This window comes from Macrotis lagotis, chromosome 3 (genome assembly GCF_037893015.1).
Source record: "Macrotis lagotis isolate mMagLag1 chromosome 3, bilby.v1.9.chrom.fasta, whole genome shotgun sequence".
NCBI lineage: Eukaryota > Metazoa > Chordata > Mammalia > Peramelemorphia > Peramelidae > Macrotis > Macrotis lagotis.
The window spans coordinates 281399441-281418088 of NC_133660.1; the positions used below are offsets into that span (position 1 = coordinate 281399441).

The 18648-nt window shown below is 46.6% G+C and overlaps 1 protein-coding gene across 1 annotated transcript; it reads left to right on the forward strand.

Annotated features, from left to right (window-relative positions):
- The first annotated feature begins 1020 nt into the window (after positions 1–1020).
- Positions 1021–17738, forward strand: LOC141518675 (aldehyde dehydrogenase family 3 member B1-like). Its single transcript, XM_074230920.1, has 10 exons — positions 1021–1155; positions 5670–5832; positions 6122–6232; positions 7038–7158; positions 9819–9904; positions 10676–10757; positions 11880–12266; positions 12536–12702; positions 13010–13109; positions 14961–17738. The coding sequence occupies exons 1-10, from the start codon at positions 1097–1099 to the stop codon at positions 15152–15154; spliced, it is 1470 nt and encodes a 489-aa protein (XP_074087021.1). The 5' UTR covers positions 1021–1096; the 3' UTR covers positions 15155–17738.
- The last annotated feature ends 910 nt before the right edge of the window (positions 17739–18648 follow it).

The following is an 18648-nucleotide window of genomic DNA, read 5'->3' on the forward strand; positions in this document are numbered from 1 at the left end:
AGGTGGCTATCCTAGAGCAGAGCAGACCTGGGGTCATGCTGACGGCCCTCAGGGATTTGAAAGGATAAGGTGAGCACCGTCTGGGGGATAAAGCACGGGCCTCACTATACCTGATTCTCCTGAAGGCCCTTTAGCGGCACCGGTTACCCCCTGGATGAAGTACCAACTCCTCTGTCTGCCATTTAAAGTTCCTCACAAATCCCTCCGATCTACTTTTCCAAATTTATTTTACATTTCTCTCTTTCAAGTACTTTCCATTCTAGCCAAGTGGGATTATCAATTATTCCTTGAATTTAACATTGCATCCCACCTCCTTGCCTTTGCCCCAGCTGTGCTCCATGCTTGAAATGCGCTCCCTCCTCACATCTCTTCACATTCTTCATTTTCCTTATAGCTCAAGGGCCACCTTCTCCATGAAGCCTGTCCCGATTTCTCTTCCCCAGCCCCAAGCTGATGTTACTGTTTATTCCCATCTGAATTTATCTTGCATCGGTTTGTATATTGTATCTTCTTGTACAGAAGACACTCCTTTAACCCGGGAATTGTTTCATGTTTGTCTTTAGACCCCTAACACCTAGTAAAGGGCCTGGCACATAGTAGTTGCTAAAATAAATATTTGTTGTATTGAAATGGATAGCTTCTTAAAATATAAAGTATCAGAAGTAGAAGGCCCTCTGAGGCATCAAATTCAACCCCCTCATTTTATAGAAGAAAGAACTGAGAAACAGAGAGAAGGGACTTGTCTAAGGCAGAATCTGAACCCAACACCTCTGATTTGAGATTCTGTCCTTTTTCCTCAGCATTTCCCTATCTTTTCCTCTTCAAGCTTCCCTGGGCAGCCAGGTCTCTGAACTTGTATGGTGCCCACCCGCCATCTCTCTTGGCATCCATGAATCAGTTATTGTTCTTTCCTTCACTGTTAATTAAAGAGGATTGGGTTTGGTGACTGTGCTTAGGAGGTAGAACTATGGGCAGGGTCTGGGCTTGTGGGCAGGAACTGCAGAGCAGGTATGAGCCTGTCAACATACAAGATTTAGTTTGCCCCAGCAGACTACCAAGCAGCAAGCTTTGGCAGAGTTGGACTGAGGTGTTTGGCATGTCTGGAAAAGGAAGAAAGAGCTCTGGTCAAGAGACACAGCCCACACCTGAACCCCAGTAGGTATACCTCTGAGGGGGTGGACTCTTGTGGATGGGGGCAGGGGATAGCAATGGGTCTAGAGAGGAGGCTCAGCTTTTCTCTGGAAGCTGGAGGTCCTGGACCTGCTCTGCTCTAGTTCAGGTTCAAGAGAAAGTCACGAAAGAATGCTGAAGATTTGGAATCAGGTTCTAACTCTGCAAAACTTACCAGGGGCCTTCTTTCCAGAGGTGCCACTCACCTTCCTTTTGGGTCTGCCCAACAGCCTTGGAAGTCTGACTGGGATTATGAATCTTCTTTAATTAAGGGGGAAACTGAGGACCGAAGAGGTCAGTGTCAGCAAATTAATGGTTGAGTTGAGATTAGAACCTAAATCTTTGGATCTCCAGGTCCAGTTTACATAAATTCTTGAAGGGCAGAGATTGTCCTGTGTTTTCCCTGTACCTTCAGTCTGTGGAACAGTTCCGGTTCCTGGTACATAGAGGTGCTTGTTGGTTGTTTGGGTAGTTTGCTAATCCAGAGCTGATGGGGGGTGGAAAGAGTAGACAGGTTTGTCAATGGGACTCGAGTCTTTGGGGTCTTTCCAGAGCCCTCTAAGGCCCCTTGCAGTCCCAAGACTATGATTCTAGAATACTTCTCCAAAAACTAGAGTGCCCACCTGTAATTGCTTAGAGCAAGGGCTTGGTAAAGTCTTGAGATGGCCAGGACAGGAACCCTAAGAGCTGAATTACTTGAACCAAGAAACTGAAAGCATCTACTCTAACATCTTTCGTTTCCAAGTTTGAGTGCCCTACCCTTGCCCCAATATCTCCAGGGTCCTGCCAATGCTCAGTTCCCCAATGCAGGTGGCTCTTCATGCAACAAATCCAACATAATAGGTATTTATTAAGCAGCTACAGTATGCCAGACTCTGGGTGGGGTACTGGGGATACAAAGTAAGAAAGTGAGACTAGGCACTGCCCTCAGAGAACTTACAGTCTAGACAAGGATACAACTATAACCCAATAAGTAAATACACGGTCATTTGACTATGGGTACCTGAGAGCGAGAAAGGAACTCTTGAAACCCTCCCAAGTTTCCCACCAAACAACTAGAAAAACCACCTTAGAACTGATCTAGGAGTAGGGAAGCAATTTACCAGCTGAGCAGCAAAACTGTCTCACAGGAGAGGGAGGGAGGCCAGGTCCAAGAGCAGCAGAAGCCACCAGCCTTACAACTGGGAGCCTCTAGCAGGGTTCCAAGCTGGGGCAATCCACCAGTGAGGCCTCACCGTCCTTCAAGTCTAGTGCAGTAGTCTGTACCCCCAGTGACCCCAGCACAAGCTACCCCCGTTGCTGACAAGGATTGAAGCAAGACCCACCCCTGGGGCATTTACTGGGAAATGTGCCTCATCTCTGATTGCAATCTGGCAATTGCAATCTGCCTCCTCTGCCTTCCTCTCATCTGGCCTCAACAGCAACAAGATCAAGATCAGCTAGCAGAAAGACTCTGTCAGCATAGCAACTCAGCAGCAAAGCCCCACCCTTAGAACAGGCCCTTAACTAAACCCCACACCCAAGGGAGGCCAACAGGGAGATCCCACCACCCACTACAAGCCAGAAGGGAAGCCTACCTTCCAAAGAAAACAAGCAGCTAAACCCTGAAGCTGATGAAAGCCCGCAACAAGTCCTAGAGCTCTAGGACAAAAGACTGGGGACAGTGTCCAACTCTGACATTAAAACGCCAACTCACAAAAAAGGCAGAAAAAATGAGGAAAAAGCAAACAAAAAAAGAGATTGATAGTTATTACAGTGAGAGGGAGGATAAAGGCATAAATTTAGAAGAGGACAATTTTAAAAAGAATTTTTAAAAGCAAATTAGATAAGTAAAATAAAAATGGGGGGGGAAGAAATGAGAGTAATGCAAAAGAATCATGAAAAAAGAGTCAATAGCATGGGAAAAGATATGCAAAAATTTACTAAGGAAAATAACTCCCTAAAAATAGAATTGGTCAAATGGAAAGGGAAGCACACAAGCTCACTAAAGAAAATACTTAAAAATTCAAGTTGAAAAAGTATAAACTAATGACTACAAGACACCACAATACAATAAAATAAAATAAAAAAAGTAAAAAAAACAAAAAAAAGAAGAAAATGTGAAATTTCTCATTGGAAAAACAACCAACCTAGAAAATAGATCCAGGAGAGATAATAGAAGAATTGTTGTACTATCTGAAAGTCATAATCAAAAAAAGAGCCTGGACAACATTTTTCAAGGAATTAAAAAAGAAAACTGCCCTGATATATTAGAACCAGAGGACAAAATAGAAATTGAAAGACTCCATCAATCACCACCTGAAAGAGATCCTGAAACTGGAAATTCCTCAACTATCACAGCCAAATGCCAGAGCTCAGAGATGGAGAAAATATTGCAAACAGACCAAAAGTTACAATCCAAATATGAAGAAGCTGCAGGCAGGATTACATAGGGTTTGGCAGCTTTCATATTAATGAACCAGAGCAGTTGGAATATGATATACCAGAAGGCAAAGCCAGTACAGTTACAACCGAGTCACCTATCTAGCAAAACTGAATAAAATCCTTTTTTTTTCAGGTTTTTGCAAGGCAATGGGATTAAGTGACTTGCCCAAGGCCACACAGCTAGATCATTATTAAATGTCTGAGGCTGGATTTGAACTTAGGTACTCCTGACTTCAGGGCCAGTGCTCTATCCACTGCACCACCCAGGCAGCCCAAATATAATCTTTTAAAAGATTTATTTAATGAAATTGAGAACTTGCAAGCATTTCTAATTAAAAAATCAGAGCTGAATAAAACATTGATCTCCAAATACAAAAGTCAAGAGAAACATAAAAAAAAAACCAAGAAAGGGAAAACAAGAAATTCATTATGGTCAAACTGTTTATGTTTCTATATGGCAAAATAGTATTTATAACTCTTTATTTCACTTGGAGCAATTAGGAGGATTTCAAATCCAATCTCAACCACTTACTAGCTGTGTGACTCTGGGCCAGTCACTTAACCCTGTTAGTCACTGGGCTAAGCCTATTCATCTTTGGGACCCTAACCTGTTGGAATCCATCAATCTATCTCAATTAATCTCAATTAAACTATGTTCAGTTGTGGAAGGTACTTGAAATTCCAGTGACATTTCACCTGAAGAGCGTTTGATTAAGCTGGGAATATTTGGCCAAACCCTAGAGGTCATCTGCAAATTAATAAGTGAGTTTATAAGAGAGTCATTTGAAAGATTGTATCAAGCAGGGGATTCCAATGGGGTCCCTAAGGAAGAAGCCTAGATGGAAGGAAAGGCATTGATTTACATCTCCTTCTTCACTCTTTTGCCAGAGGATGGCCTTGAGGGATCTTGGCCATTCCATCTTCCGGATGAAAGCTGAGGTCAGTTGTGTAGCCTGGTGACAATGGCCCTGAGGCTTCCAAGGATCAGCAAATACCATTATCTACTTAGGTAGTCAAGAAGAGATGGGAGTCGGTAGCTAGTTGGCACAGTGGATAGAACACCGGCCCTGGAGTCAGGCATCCCTGAGTTCAAATCCAGCCTCACACACTTAATAATTACCTAGCTGTGTGGCCTTGGGCAAGCCACAACCCCCCTGTCTTGAAAAAACTAAAAAAAAGAGTCCTTTTGAACCCCTCACAAATGGAAGAAAAGGATGTTTAGCAATTCGGACCTTTTGAATTACCCATGAGAATCATCAGCTTAGAAGGAAGAAACCTAATAGGCACTTAATTGACTTGACCCTCCAAATCAAATCCAAATGTGTACCTGACACTTGGCAGCGTGTAATAAGAGATTAATTAATGTTTGTTGATTGATTAATTTCATCTGATTAGATTGAGTTCAATGCTCAAGTCTGTCACAAGACTATTGGATCCCAACTTGGTCATCCATTGTTGATTTGGAGAGACCTGTTCTTGAGGAAGCCATGGTAGCTCCTTGTAGTGACCACTTTCCTATTTAGCTGTTCATCAACTGCCTTGTTTGCATAATGTCTCTCCCATTGGATTGAAAGCTCATTGAGGGCAGGAACTGTCTTTTACCTCTTTTTGTATCCCCATTGCTTAGGCACGATTAGAGTTCTGATTGAAGCTCCAAAGATCTGGCTGGTGATTATCTGTGCATAGCACAGTGTTGGGGCACACAGTAATAAATGTTTATCTAGTCCTTCATCTCATTTTCTGAGCTCGAGGGCATGCCTGAGTCAATAATCTTGGCCTCCATAAATTTTTTCTGGAATTTCTAGTGAAACTCTTTTAAAAAAGACTTATGGTTGGGATATATGCTGATTTCCAAGGAGCAGGTCATGAGACAGGAAATCCTGAGATTTCTCCCCATAGGCAAAGCTGAGTAGGGGGTGGAAGGAAGGGGTTGACTAGGCAGCAAAGTCCTGAGACTGACTGGGAAGAACAATGGAGCCACAGTCCCAGAGGCATCTCAATAAAGGTGGATGGAACTGGGTCATGGAGTCTCATGCTGCATAGTGAGCCCTCATCCCCTGGTCATTCTCTGGCAGGGTGAATCCCTATGCAGACACTCTGAAGCGCCTTCAGGATGCCTTCAATTCTGGAAGAACCCGTCCAGCCAAATTCCGAGTTACCCAGCTACAGGGGCTGAGCCGCTTCCTGAAGGAAAACCAAAAGTTACTCCTGGATACCCTGGCCCAGGATCTAAAAAAGGTGAGGAGAGGAGGAGTAAAAAAGAGGAGACTGGGTGGGCACTGGGACTCCTGGGTCCAGGAGAGCAGGAGAGGAGGCCAATCTGAAGTGGGAAAATTCCTGTTCTATTTCTCACTAAGAATGTGAATCTGGGCAAGGCCTTTGCCCTTTCTGGGATGAATGACAGAAGGCTCCTTCCCCTACCCCTTCCCCCCCCCCACCTCCCATGTTCTTTCCTCCCCTCTCCTCCCCTCCTTTGGGAGAGGATATGAATGAAAACTGAACATCTGTATAACTCATCTTTTTCCAGCCAAGCTGTGAAGCTGATATATCTGAGATTTTCATATGTGAGTGTGAAATCAAGTTAGCTCTGAAAAACCTGCACACCTGGATGAAGGATGAACCAGTGGAGAAGAATCTGGTGAGTAAGAAGGAAAAGAAAGAATGGCTCTGGGGAACATGAGAGTCTTATGGTCAACTCCCTAGGTCTGGATCCCTTTATGTGCTGTCTCCCCTTCAGGTGGAAGAAAAGGTCTCCAGGCTGCAAGCAGGAGGGCTTCTAGCACCCAATCAGTTGCTCCCTCATTGGGTGACTCTAGGGTCCATCTCTTCTCCATGTTGGTTCTTAATTCCCTCTACTGTAAAACCAAGACACCCTGACTCCCTTAGGGGTAAGGGTGAAGAATAGATGAGGAAAAATGGATGGGACATCACCTTGAAGGGTTAATAGGCAACAGGCAGGTAAAGAACCATCATCTTGAAAGATCTATGGGACCTTGGAAATGAGGGCCTTTAAGATCAAAATTTCCTAGCAGTAAGGATGATCCAACAGTGGAATGAGCTGACTTGGGGGTAGTAAGTTCCCTGTCATGAAAAGACTTTAAGTGGAAGTTTCAGGACTACTGGGGTAGGCCACAGAGGTGGAGGTGCACAATGGCATCTGAGGTCCCATCCTGCTCTAAATTAAAAGGATTCTGTCCCAGTTACTGAGCCCCGGCCAAGCTGGGTTAACTCTTTTCACCCCTCTCTCTGTTTTCCTTCTTCTCAACCTCCCACTGACTAAGGAGGCCAGGAGGAGGGGGTGGGGATTCCATTGTTCCCCCACCCACCCCCACCTCCACTTCCCCAGCTTTACTAGTCTCATTTCTTTCATTTCCTTTGGGTGGTTTGGGATGTACAACTGGCCTGGGCTCAGTGAACCCTCTATCCCCGTTCCCTGTCACCAGGCTACACAACTGACCTCAGCTTTCATCCGGAAGGAGCCCTATGGTGTGACTCTCATAATCTCCCCCTGGAATTACCCTTTGAACCTCTTGCTGGTGCCTTTGGTGGGAGCCATTGCTGCAGGTGAGAAATGGGCCACAGGTCAGAGGATGCCCAGTCTCTCTCTGGCATAGCTTCCTCTCCTGGGGCTCCTTCAAATGGACCTTTACTCTGTTTTACCTTCAGTCTCCTCTTCTGCAAATTGGAATTGTTCCCGTTGCCCTTGTACTTCTGTGAACTGGAATTGTTCCCATTACCCTTGAACTACCTGACTCAGTGGTCCAATAGCCACTGAAGTTGGAGAGATCCTGGTCTTGGCATCTTTCCAACAGTCCCTCAGATGTTTCTAGTGAGTCACATCCATCTCTGTTCCTCAGTTTCCTTCTCTGTGAAATGAGAGGGTAGAACGAAACAGTCTCCAGGTCTTTCCAACTTTAATTCTCCGAGCTCTTCAAGGTCATCTTATATCTATGATCACATTGGATCCCCACAGGAGCCCCATTTTGTTCCCTTCCACATGACTCCCTTTCACAGAGACAAAGGCAGGATTGGAATTCAGGGTTTTCTGATTCCAGGTCCATCCCTTTAACCTCCATCCCCCATTGCCTCCTGAAGTGGCTGCGGGCCATCCTTCCCCCAAATTCCCAGATGCTTCCAGTTTTAAGAAAAGTGGTTGAACCTTTAACCCTTTAGAAGTGATTCTCAAGGTCATGCCTCTGTGTTTTCTTCCAGCAAACCTGGTCTTGTATGACACACATCTACAGCATATGTGTAGGATGTGTCTTAGACCACATGGGCTTTGTCTTCATGCTGTTCATAGAGAGGCTTTGACAGATATAGGAATCTGCCCCTCCCCCCAAGGAGGCCTAGGGTTCTTGCCTAGAAGGGAGCTGGAGAGTGTGCCATGAACCTGGCTATTCCATTCTCCTCAGAAGAGCTCTGGACTAAGGGGCAGCTAGGTGGTGCAGTGGTTAGAGCACCGGCCCTGGAGTCAAATCCAGCCTCAGACTCTTAACAATTACCTGTGTGATCTTGGGCAAGTCACTTAACTCCATTGTCTTGCAAATCAAACAAACAAACAAATAAATAAGAACACTAGACTACAGCACCATTAGACTAAGAGAATGATTTTTTTTTTAGGTTTTTAAGCCACTTTCCTGAGAGGAAGATATGTCATATCAACAGGGAATCAGAGACAGACAGACAGAGATGGGGGGAGACAGAGAGAGAGAGAAAGAGACAGAGACAGAGAGACAGAAACAGAGAGAGACACAGAGAGACAAAGACAGAGACAGAAACAGTCAGAGAGAGACTAACAGACAAAGACAAACAGCTTCCTTGATATTATCCAAGGGGAAATTCCCCTAAGTCTCTCAGGAGGCAAGATAAAACTCAGGAACATTTTCATATATCTATATTTATACATACATATATTTACATATAAATATACATGCACATTTAATATTTTATTTATTTTTCTAACTTCATGCAAAGATGGTTTTCAACAATAATTTGCAAGGTTTTGCTTTTTGCGTTATCCCTCCCTGCCTTCCCTTCCTTCCCTCTGCCGGAAAACTAATATAGGTTACACATGTAGAACTATGACAAACAGAAGTCCATATTAATCATGTTTTGAAAGAAAAAGCAATCAAAATGGGTAAAAACAGAGAGAAAAAAGGCATCATACCTAAGGCAACTTTTAAAAAAATTTTAAATTTTTTTTAGGTTTTTGCAAGGCAATGGGGTTCAGTGGCTGGCCCAAGGCCACACCGCTAGGTCATTATGAAGTGTCTCAGGTCGGATTTGAACCCAGGTCCTCCTGACTGCAGGGCCGGTGCTCTATCCACTGCGCCACCTAGCCACCCTCTAAGGCAACTTTTAAGAATAGAAGATAGTGGTGGCGGCTAGGTGGTGCAGTGGATAAAGCACCGGCCCTGGAGTCAGGAGGACCTGAGTTCAAATCCGACCTGAGACACTTCATAATGACCTAGCGGTGTGGCCTTGGGCAAGCCACTGAACCCCATTGCCTTGCAAAAAACTAAAAAAAAGAAAGAATAGAAGATAGTAAGTTTTAGTCTGCTACTCTACGCTTCCATCTCTGGTTATTGATGCTGTTTTCCATCACAAGGAGTTTGGTTGGCATAGCACTGAATAAGTAATTTAATTTAGGTAGAATTGTCTAACCATGCCCAACTGACATTTGCCCAATTATTTAGAGATGGGAAATCAGGAGCACATTGAGGAGCTGACTTCCCCTGCGTGTCATTTGTACAAAGTCTTCTCTCTTGCCCTGCAACTGGTACCAAAGAGCCATGGGAACTGTATCTCTCTTCTCCCAAAGCAACACTGCAGAGGAAGATTTCTCTTTCCCAAAGCTCTCTGTCCATCTCAGTCTCATCATTTTCTCCCCCAATAAGAAGTCTTATGAAATCATCTGGGCTTGAGCCCCAGGTTATATATAAATTCTTTCTTTCTCCCTTTCTCTTTCTGTGCCTTAGTCTTTGCTTGGCTCTCCAGGCCCACAGGAATGGTTCCTTCTCCTTTCCTTTTCATTTGTCCCCCTTCCTGCTCACGACCAGACAGAGTTAGGGGAGATGCTTGGTGATGATGGGAGCAGGGGTGACAAAACTTGGATGAGGAGAAGCTAGCAGGGGAAAGGGGGAACTTCACCCCAGAAGGAGGGAGGCCAGGCATCCTCTCAGAAGGAGAAAGATCCTACCTCTTCTTGCCCTCCCTCCTGGCAGGTAACTGTGTGGTTTTAAAGCCCTCGGAGATCAGTAAAAACATGGAGAAGGTCATTGCTGAGGTGCTGCCCCAATATCTAGATAAGGTAAGGAGCCCTGACCAGTTTTCCAGGAAGCCCAAGCACTCAAACCCTTCCCTTTAAAGGAGTCACCAGGCCTTTTGAGTCTCCACTCTGGTTGTGCCCAGTTTGCGCAGCTCTGGAAAGAACCAGACCATAGGGACTCTGAGCCCTACCTTCTATTTCCAGGAAGTCCCTTGGCTCCCTGTTCTGGAGGGCCAAGCTCTTCTCAAGGGCAGCAGGTGGCCAAGGGAAGGGGAGGAAAACAAGTGGGACCAGGCTGAGGCTAAAATGAATGGTGAAATAAAGTGATGGTGGTGGGGAGAGAGGAGCAAGAAACATGTTTTGGCATTGAGGAGGCCCTGGGTCTCATCGGTAAAATGAAGGGCGTGGACTGGCCTACCTCCAAGATCCTTTCCAGCTCTGTCTATGATATCGTGGGTGGTGACTATGTAATTGTCCCTCAGCCCTCCCCTTCACTGGGTTCCCTTCCCTTGGAAGGTTTTACTCCAGAATTGCTCTTCTCCCCAAGCATACCATAGGATTTTATGAGTTTTCCCTCAGTCATTCTAGGTCTCTGAGAACATTGAACTCAGAGGCAGAGTCAGGATTCCAATTCTGCCTCTTCCTACTTAAGCTTCTGGGGACTCTCCAAGTTGGGGAGCTGCCTAAATAATATTCCCTAAGGTCCTTGGATGACTCCTTCCTTGCCCTGAGGTGGAAATCCAATCATCCTGGGAGGCGGGGTTCTTCAGACCAGGAACTCTTGGGAATGAGTAGTTCTGTACTGGGTTCCAGGACTGCTTTGCTACTGTGCTGGGAGGCCCCCAGGAAACTTCTGTTCTGCTCGAGAACAGATTTGACTACATCTTCTTCACAGGTGAGTCAGGCCTAGTCAGCCTGTTCTGGGAAATGGGCTCTGGTCCGCCCCCTCCAGTGCCGAGAGAGGGCTTAGGTTGGAGTCCCAGGCCTTTCCCTTGCTCCTCCCAGACCCAAGGGCTTCTCTCCAGGTTTCAGTTCCCTGCCCCAACACAAGCCTTCCAGTGTCTGCTTTGGGGGGCAATGAGGAGCAGAAGGGCAGGTCTCCACAAGGAGGTGACTCCTTCTAACCCCAAGTCCCCACCTTTGGTAGATCAGAGAACTTTCAAGCTGAGAAGGACCTTAGAGACCAGATAGTCAATCCCCCTCCTTCATTTCACAGACAGAAATAGGGCAGCAGGGGAAGGGCCCAGAAGGACCTTGGGAAGGTTATTTTTTCCCAGATCCTTTTGCAGGGCAGCTCCATGCTCAGCTCTTGCCCCCCCCACCCCAGCATTCTCATCACCTTGGAGGTGTGTAACTCAGAGAATTTTAACACCTATTATCTCAGCTGATCGCCCTTGGGAGAGATGGAGAGGGGGGGGGCAAGCAGTATTCTCCTCTTTTGAAAGTCAATAAGGAGGGGTGGCTAGGTGGCACAGTGGATAGAGCACCAGCCCTGGAGTCAGGAGGACCTGAGTTCAAATCGACCTCAGACACTTCATAATGACCTAGCTGTGTGGCCCACTTAACCCCATTGCCTTTGCAAAAAATAAAAATACAAAAAAAGTCAATAAGGGTGGCTAGGTGGCACAGTGGGCAGCTAGGTGGCGCAGTGGATAGAGCACTGGCCCTGGAGTTAGGAGGACCTGAGTATCTCAGACATTTAATAATTACCTAGCTATGTGACCTTGGGCAAGTCACTTAACCCCATTGCCTTGAAAAAAAGAAAAAGAAAGTTAATGAAACTGAGGTCCAGGAAGGGGAACAGTCAGAGACTATCTTTGGGGGGTGAAAAGAAGGCTCATATGGTGTCAAAGCCAGGGGAAATGGAACCAAGGACAGAGAATGCCAGAGATGGGAGGGGCCTTAAAACATGAGATGGCACTACTGGGAGGGGCCTGTTCACAGAACAGTGGGCAGAGGGAACCATGAGGCCATGGGGAAGGTCTTTCAAAGGACAGGGCTTCCCACCTGTCCCCAGGGAGCCCTCGAGTAGGCCAGATCGTCATGACCGCAGCCTCCCAGTACCTGACCCCCATCACACTGGAGCTGGGAGGTAAGAACCCTTGTTATGTGGACGACAACTGTGACCCCCAGAACGTGGCCAACCGTGTAGCCTTTTTCCGCTTCTTCAATGCGGGACAGACATGTGTGGCCCCAGACTATATCCTGTGCAGTCGAAAGATACAGGAGAAGCTACTGCCTGCCCTCCAACATGCAGTGACTCAGTTCTATGGGAAGGATCCCCAGAAATCCCCAGATCTGGGTCGCATCATCAATGACAAGCATTTCCACAGACTCCAAGGCCTGATGGGCAATGGCCAAGTGGCCATTGGTGGCCACTCAGACAAGGAGGACCGCTACATTGGTGAGTGGTCCCCTTCTCATTATGTTCCTTGGTGCTGGTAGTTCCACAGGAGCCATAGGGAGCCAAGGCTGATGGAGGAGCTGTGGGCCGTTGTCCCTGTCCCCACTGACTTCTGGGTGATCAGAACCCCTGATCATCATATTCTTGATATCTCCATAGCAAGAAATGTATTGCTTTACTCCCTTTTCATAGCCCCGCCACCCCTACTCCCCTTGCCCTGGGTGCCTCTGAAAGCCCCAGACTAAGGTTTCCTCTGTGGTCCAAGGCAGCCCCCACAGTGCTGGTGGATGTGCAGGAGACAGACCCTGTGATGCAGGAGGAGATCTTTGGGCCCATTCTACCTATCCTGAATGTGGAAAGCGTCGATGAGGCCATTGCCTTCATCAGGAAGAGAGAGAAGCCCTTGGCCCTATATGCCTTTTCCAATGATTCCAAGGTAAGGAGCACATAAAGAGCAAGGGACTCTGAGATGGAGAGGGGTAGGACCAGCCTTGGTGGAAGGGCCAGAGAGGAAGGGGAGGGGGCTGTCCATCTGGCTGATCCACCCACCTGACTCAGGTGGAGACAAACCTTTACAGGCTTCCCTCAGTCAGCTTGGCCCCTAGGGGGAGAGCCTGGTAAAGATGAAGGGGAGGCTCCAGATAGTAGGGATCATGGAGTAGGTGCCTCCCCTGATCCACTTCTAAGGCAGGAAGATTGCAAACCTCTCCACCGTCCCTCCTGTTTGCTCCCTTTCTCTCCAGGTGGTGAATAAGGTCCTGGACCAGACCAGCAGTGGCAGCTTCGGGGGCAATGATGGCTTCATGTTTTTGATAATAACATCTATGCCTTTTGGGGGAGTTGGTATGTTTCAGGCTCAGCCTCTGCCCCCCTTAGTTAGGCATAAACCCAGGACCCTTCAGGGCTCTGAGGTCTAGGAAAAGGAATCCAAGGGTAAGGCTCAGATCCTAGGGCTGAGGACCATTCTGTCTTCAGACTCAGGGCTTGATTTGGGGCCACATTTGGGGCTCAAGCTGTCTCCAGAGTCAGTGCTCAGGCTAGGGGTTAAGGGGATCCCACCATCTACCCTGAGGGTCACAATTCATCCTGGGATCTGGGCTGTTTAGCTACAGTTCAGTCTTGGTGAGATCACCTGCACCCCTAGCATGGTGAGCCCCACTTGGATCCAGAAGGGCGCTAACTGAGCTCTATGGGGCCAGAGTTGGGGTATGGGATGTGTGAGAACAAGAGGCAGGCCTCTGGTGATTAGCCTCTGGGGTAGGGTGGGGGTAGACGGCTGAAGGGTCTTGGGCCCCTAGATGAAAGTATATATATGGCAGCAAAGTAAGGAAGGCAGTTTTCTTGTTCTCTAGGAAACAAACATTCCCAGTCCCTTAATGGTCCCTTCTTCCCTCCTAGCTCTCTTTGCTTCATCCTCCCCAAACTCCAAATTCCACAGTCTTTTGCTTAGGGCATCAAGGGCTTTGACGAGGGGCCTCAGATTAGAGGAGTCCAAGCTGGAAGGGTCTTTAGAGATCCTCTTGTCCATCTCCCTCATTGATCAAAAGAGGAAATTGAGGCCCAGAGAAAGAAAGGACTTTGCTAAGTAGCTTGAACAGCCTTCAGGCTTTGCAGACCTATGTTTAAGGGAGGCCTGTCTTCATCCCACTTTATTCTTTCTACTTCCACTGGCCCTGGCATTCCCTCATCCCTATTGCCCAAAGTTTTCCCTGCGTGCAGATCCAGTGTTCCTGACTTTACCTGAACCTCAGACGTTTTTCAGGACCCCCCCCACCCCCTCCTGAGAAGCTGGCTTCTTGTCCATGGACAAATGACTCTTAAATGTCATAGTCTTCCCACCATAGTTCTCTTGAGTGTAGATTTATAATTCATCCAGAGCCTTCTGGAGAAAAGACCTGATTCGACCAAAAGACACTAGAAAATGAGGAAAATGTGAAACCTCATATGAGGCTGCAAAGAGGAGAGAAGGTGGCTTGGGAGGAATCCTGGATGGTGTCCAGGCAGACACCTGGGGCATTCCAATCCTCTCCCACTGTCTGACAAGTGGTTTTTTGGTATCTCAGTTTCCTCCTTGGTAAAATGGAGTCATTGGATCTCTAAGATCCCTCCCAGCTCTGACATTTTATTCTCTATGTTTTCCTGTCCCTCTTTGCCCTGGCCTAAGGCCCTCCTCAGCTCTGACATTCTCTGTTCCAATGTCCCCTTAAGCTTAGCATTCTGGGTTCTGAGATCCATTCCAGATCTTATTTTGGTTTTCGGTGTCCCAAGACACAGATCTGGCATTCTGTGTTCTAAGATCCCTTCCATCTTGGAAATTCTGAGTTCTAAGAATTCACTCCAACCTAACATTCTGTGTTCTAAGATTCCTTCTGTCTGGGATATTCTGAGTTGTAAGGATTCTCCATGATCTGACATTGTGTGTTCTAAGATCCCTTCCATCTCCGATATTCTGAATTCTAAGAATTCTCTCTGATTTGACATTTTATCTTCTTCCCATCTTAGACACTTTGTATTTGGGATTTAATGTTCTCCCTAGCTTTAATGATTCAGTCTCTGATGACTCTAGAATATTTCAGGGCAGGGTAAGGTCTGGTTCCTGAAGGAACAGTTCTCCCTCCCTTAGGGCTGAGGGCAAATAGCTATCCATGGTACATTTGATCCCCTGCTCATCCAGACTCTTGCGCCATTTTGCAGGTCACAGTGGGATGGGCGAATATCATGGCAAGTTCACCTTTGACACCTTCTCTCATCGGCGTGGCTGCCTCCTTTCTAGCCCACGCCTGGAGATAATCAATAAGTTACGCTATCCACCCTATTCCCCGGGTCACCAACGGTTGCTGGAATGGTTGATGGAGCACAAGCTAAGCTTCCCTTGCTCCATCCTGTGAACCACCTCCATCATCCTTCACCTTCCCTGTACTTGCAGGTTTGGGAAGGCAGGATCAGGAAGCTCCTCACTTGTCATTCTACTCCCTGCCTCTCACAACCTCAGGTACCTTGCCTAAACCCCATCATGGTAATCTCCTTGGCCCTGAACCTTCTCACCCTGACACTGGAAAAAAGGGTGTTTTCATGTAAAAAATGCTATTAATATGCTGGTAGGATCACAGGTCTAACGCTGGAAAGGAATTTGGAGGACGTCAGTCCCTCCCTCTCATTTTATGAATGAAAAAAACAAGTCCTAGAAAGGTTAAGGGACTCCCCCAAATCACAAGGGTAGTAAATAACAGAAACAGAATCCAAACTCAGGTTCTGGGACTCTTCTCATTTGCACCAAGCTGCCCAGTGTTGTCCATCACAGTAACTTCAGGAAACTAAGCTTTCATAGTAATGGTAATTTCTCCAACACAGAACATAATTCCCTAATGACTTATGTGGAATCAGGACTTTGGGGCTGTCTTATTGGTCATGCTTCTGGGGAACTTGATATGACTTCAAAGGGATCATCAATCACATAGGTAATACCAGTTTTAGGATCTGAACCTAGTTTCTATGACTCTTCAATATGCTATGTTGCTTAGGCTAGACCACCATGTTGCCTTGGTTAGACCTTGCTTACCTGAAGCTTTGTAAAAACTTTCCCATGGGCAATCTCATTGCCTTGGGCAGAACAATAGCAAGCATTTGCACTAATGTGCAGGAGTCAATTTTCTCATCAAGAATCTTTCTTGTTTCAAGAATGTCTGTTACAAGGCAGCTGGGTGGTACCAGTGGATAGAGCACTGGCCCTGGAGTCAGGAGGACCCGAATTCAAATCCGGGCTCAGACACAATAACTGCCTAGCTGTGTAATCTTGGGCAAGTCACTTAACCCCATTGCCTTAAATTAAAAAAAAAAAAAGAATATATTACAACACCAGCACACACAAATTTGACTCCCCTCATTTGCCCTAACTTTACATGTTTCCTCCACCCATGGGTGATTTTTCTCTTTGGTTCAGCTAACAGTTCATAGATGAGTTCATTCCATAGTTCTGAGGATACTCTGATTTAGTCTGGTTTTGAATGTTTTGTCCCTCACAGCTGTAATAAATCATACCTTGGTCAAACTGGAATATGCAGACATGGAATCAACTCTTGTGAAGTTAGCATCTTCCACACTTGCTATCTGATAACAATAAGCAGTGTTCTCCCCACATGATCTTTGGAGGAGAGTCAGGTAACCCATCACTGACCTCATAACCAAAGTCTTTCTGGCTTGGAAGGACCTGCTTCCCACACTAGCCAACAATCAATCAATTCTAACATCCCATTGCTACACATAGGGTCATGGAATTTGTTTAGGGTCGCCAGAGAGTCAAATTTACTGTTTACAAGCCCCCATCTCCATTAAACATTCCTCAACCAAGACTGTCATTGAACAGGAGGCAGCAGAGTAAGATAAAGAATATTTCCTGGAATTAGCCAACAGAATTCATTGAGAGTTAGGAAGGGAGTGAGACAGAAAGTAAAGTTATTGAGAATAGAAACTTTTTGAAGGAGACAGTGGAAAAGGGAGAAGGTGAGGCTCAAAGGAGGGTTGGGATTTTTAAAAAGATGAGTCATAGTACAAAAAGCATATCTGTGGAGCAATCGTGGATTAGAGTAGTGATGCCAGTATCTTCAGACAACAATCTGTAGATGGGAGGGGACGAGTTCAAGGGAATATGTAAAAGGGCCAGCCTCTCTCATGAGGAGAAGGAGGAAGTCTCCATGTGACAGGAGTGAAGAAGAGAGCAGCAGAAGATACAGTCTGCTCCATGGGTAATCTCTGCCCTGGGATGTGGGGGGGGCAGTCTTTTTCCTAGGTCCCTGTTGGTCCCAAACAAGACTGAAATGACGAACCATCTCAGATTCCTGCTTCTGGCTTCAGTTTAGAGTTCTTGACTGAGGTGCTTCTGCCTCCTAGGAAGAATGGGTTCTACAAGACGCACTTGTTCAAAGCACAGAGAGAGGCTCTTTTATAGAATGTGACACCTTGCAAGATTTGAGGTTGAGCTGCTCCTGCCTTCCTGCCGTTATGGGTCTTATTATTTGGATAAGTACATGAGAACTTAGAACCATCAGGGTTCCCTCTGTAGCTAGGAGCAGAGTTCAATCTGGAACCAAGAGCAGGATTCAGTCTGGGTTTGGAGGTTTGGAGCTGAGATAGAAATCAGGACCAGGACTGGAGTGAAGAAGGTGTGGCTGGGACTGGGATTGGGTCTGACACCAAAGATGGAGGTCCACTGAGCAAAGCAACCAAATCACCTCATTTAAAATAAGTGTGGAGATGCTAAGTATTAGGTGAGAACACATCTTTGTGTGAATCAATCAAAGCAGAAGTGCGAGCCATGGCTCACACCTCTATTCAAATAGCCAATACAGACTTTCCACTAAAGGGGAAAAGTCCTCGGAAGTCATTGGGTGAACTGCTGTGACAGTGGAAGAAAGTTTGTTCTGATTGGTTTAGGGACAATTATGTCATGGGATTTATATAAAACCTAGAGGGAGGGGGAGGGAGGAGAAAAAGAGAGAGGAAAAGGGAAAACCAGAGAGGGAGAAAGGGAAGAGGAGGAAAAAGGGGAGAGAGGAGAGGGGAGGAAAAAGAGGAGGAAAGAAGGGAGAGGGGAGAGGGGCCCAAAGAAGGAGGGAAGGGAGAGGAAGAGACGTTCCACCCTCCAGCTTCCTAGGGGCGGGAGGCCTTCCAGGCAGGGCCTTGACAAGCAATGCCTTAAAGGGGAGAGAAAACCAGAGAGCCTCAGTCTCCTCCCTCCCTTTGGTATCTGGGGGCGGGGGGGGGGGGGGGGGGAGAGCTTGCAGGTTTCCAAGGATTTTTAGCATTTTGGGCAAATCCAATTCTGATCAGCATCATCTCGAAAACAACTCGTTGTCTGAATGTCTAGTTGATCTAAAGGATAATCATGGGGGGCTCAGACTTGTGAGACGAAGCATTACATAGGCCTTCTCCCTATCCCTTGGGGGGGGTAGCCAAGCCCAGGGGTGCTGACTTGCTAATATAAGGTGAGGGGGATTGGCAGATGCAGCCCAGAGTCCCCATGGGTCACACTAGGAGCAGATCCAATGCGGGTATCAGATTCAGCCCTCAGCACAGTCTGTGGTCAGTCTTTTTTTTTCTTTTTTTTTTTGGGCCTGGCAACAGGCTTAAGTGACTTGCCCAAGGCCACACAGCTAGGCAATTATTAAGTGTCTGAGGTCAGATTTGAACTCAGGTTCTCCTGATTCCAGGGCAGGTGCTCTACCCACTGCACGACCTAGCTGCCCTGTGGTCAGTCTTAAGGATTCAGTATTTAGCTGAGTCCAGGGCTCTCCTGCTCATGGTCATCCTTCACATAGCCAGCAGTGATTTTCCTGAAGTTCAGGGTCTAACAATGTCCCACCCACTCAATAAACTCCAGGGAGGC

What these genes read in the sequence shown, in the direction of transcription:
- LOC141518675 (XM_074230920.1), top strand. Translation starts at nt 1,097, where the DNA reads ATGTCTGGAAAAGGAAGAAAGAGCTCTGGTCAAGAGACACAGCCCACA. An exon ending in AACCAGTGGAGAAGAATCTG is followed by an intron (nt 6,233 to 7,037) that starts GTGAGTAAGAAG and finishes CCCTGTCACCAG; the next exon opens with GCTACACAACTGACCTCAGC. An exon ending in GGTGGGAGCCATTGCTGCAG is followed by an intron (nt 7,159 to 9,818) that starts GTGAGAAATGGG and finishes CCCTCCTGGCAG; the next exon opens with GTAACTGTGTGGTTTTAAAG.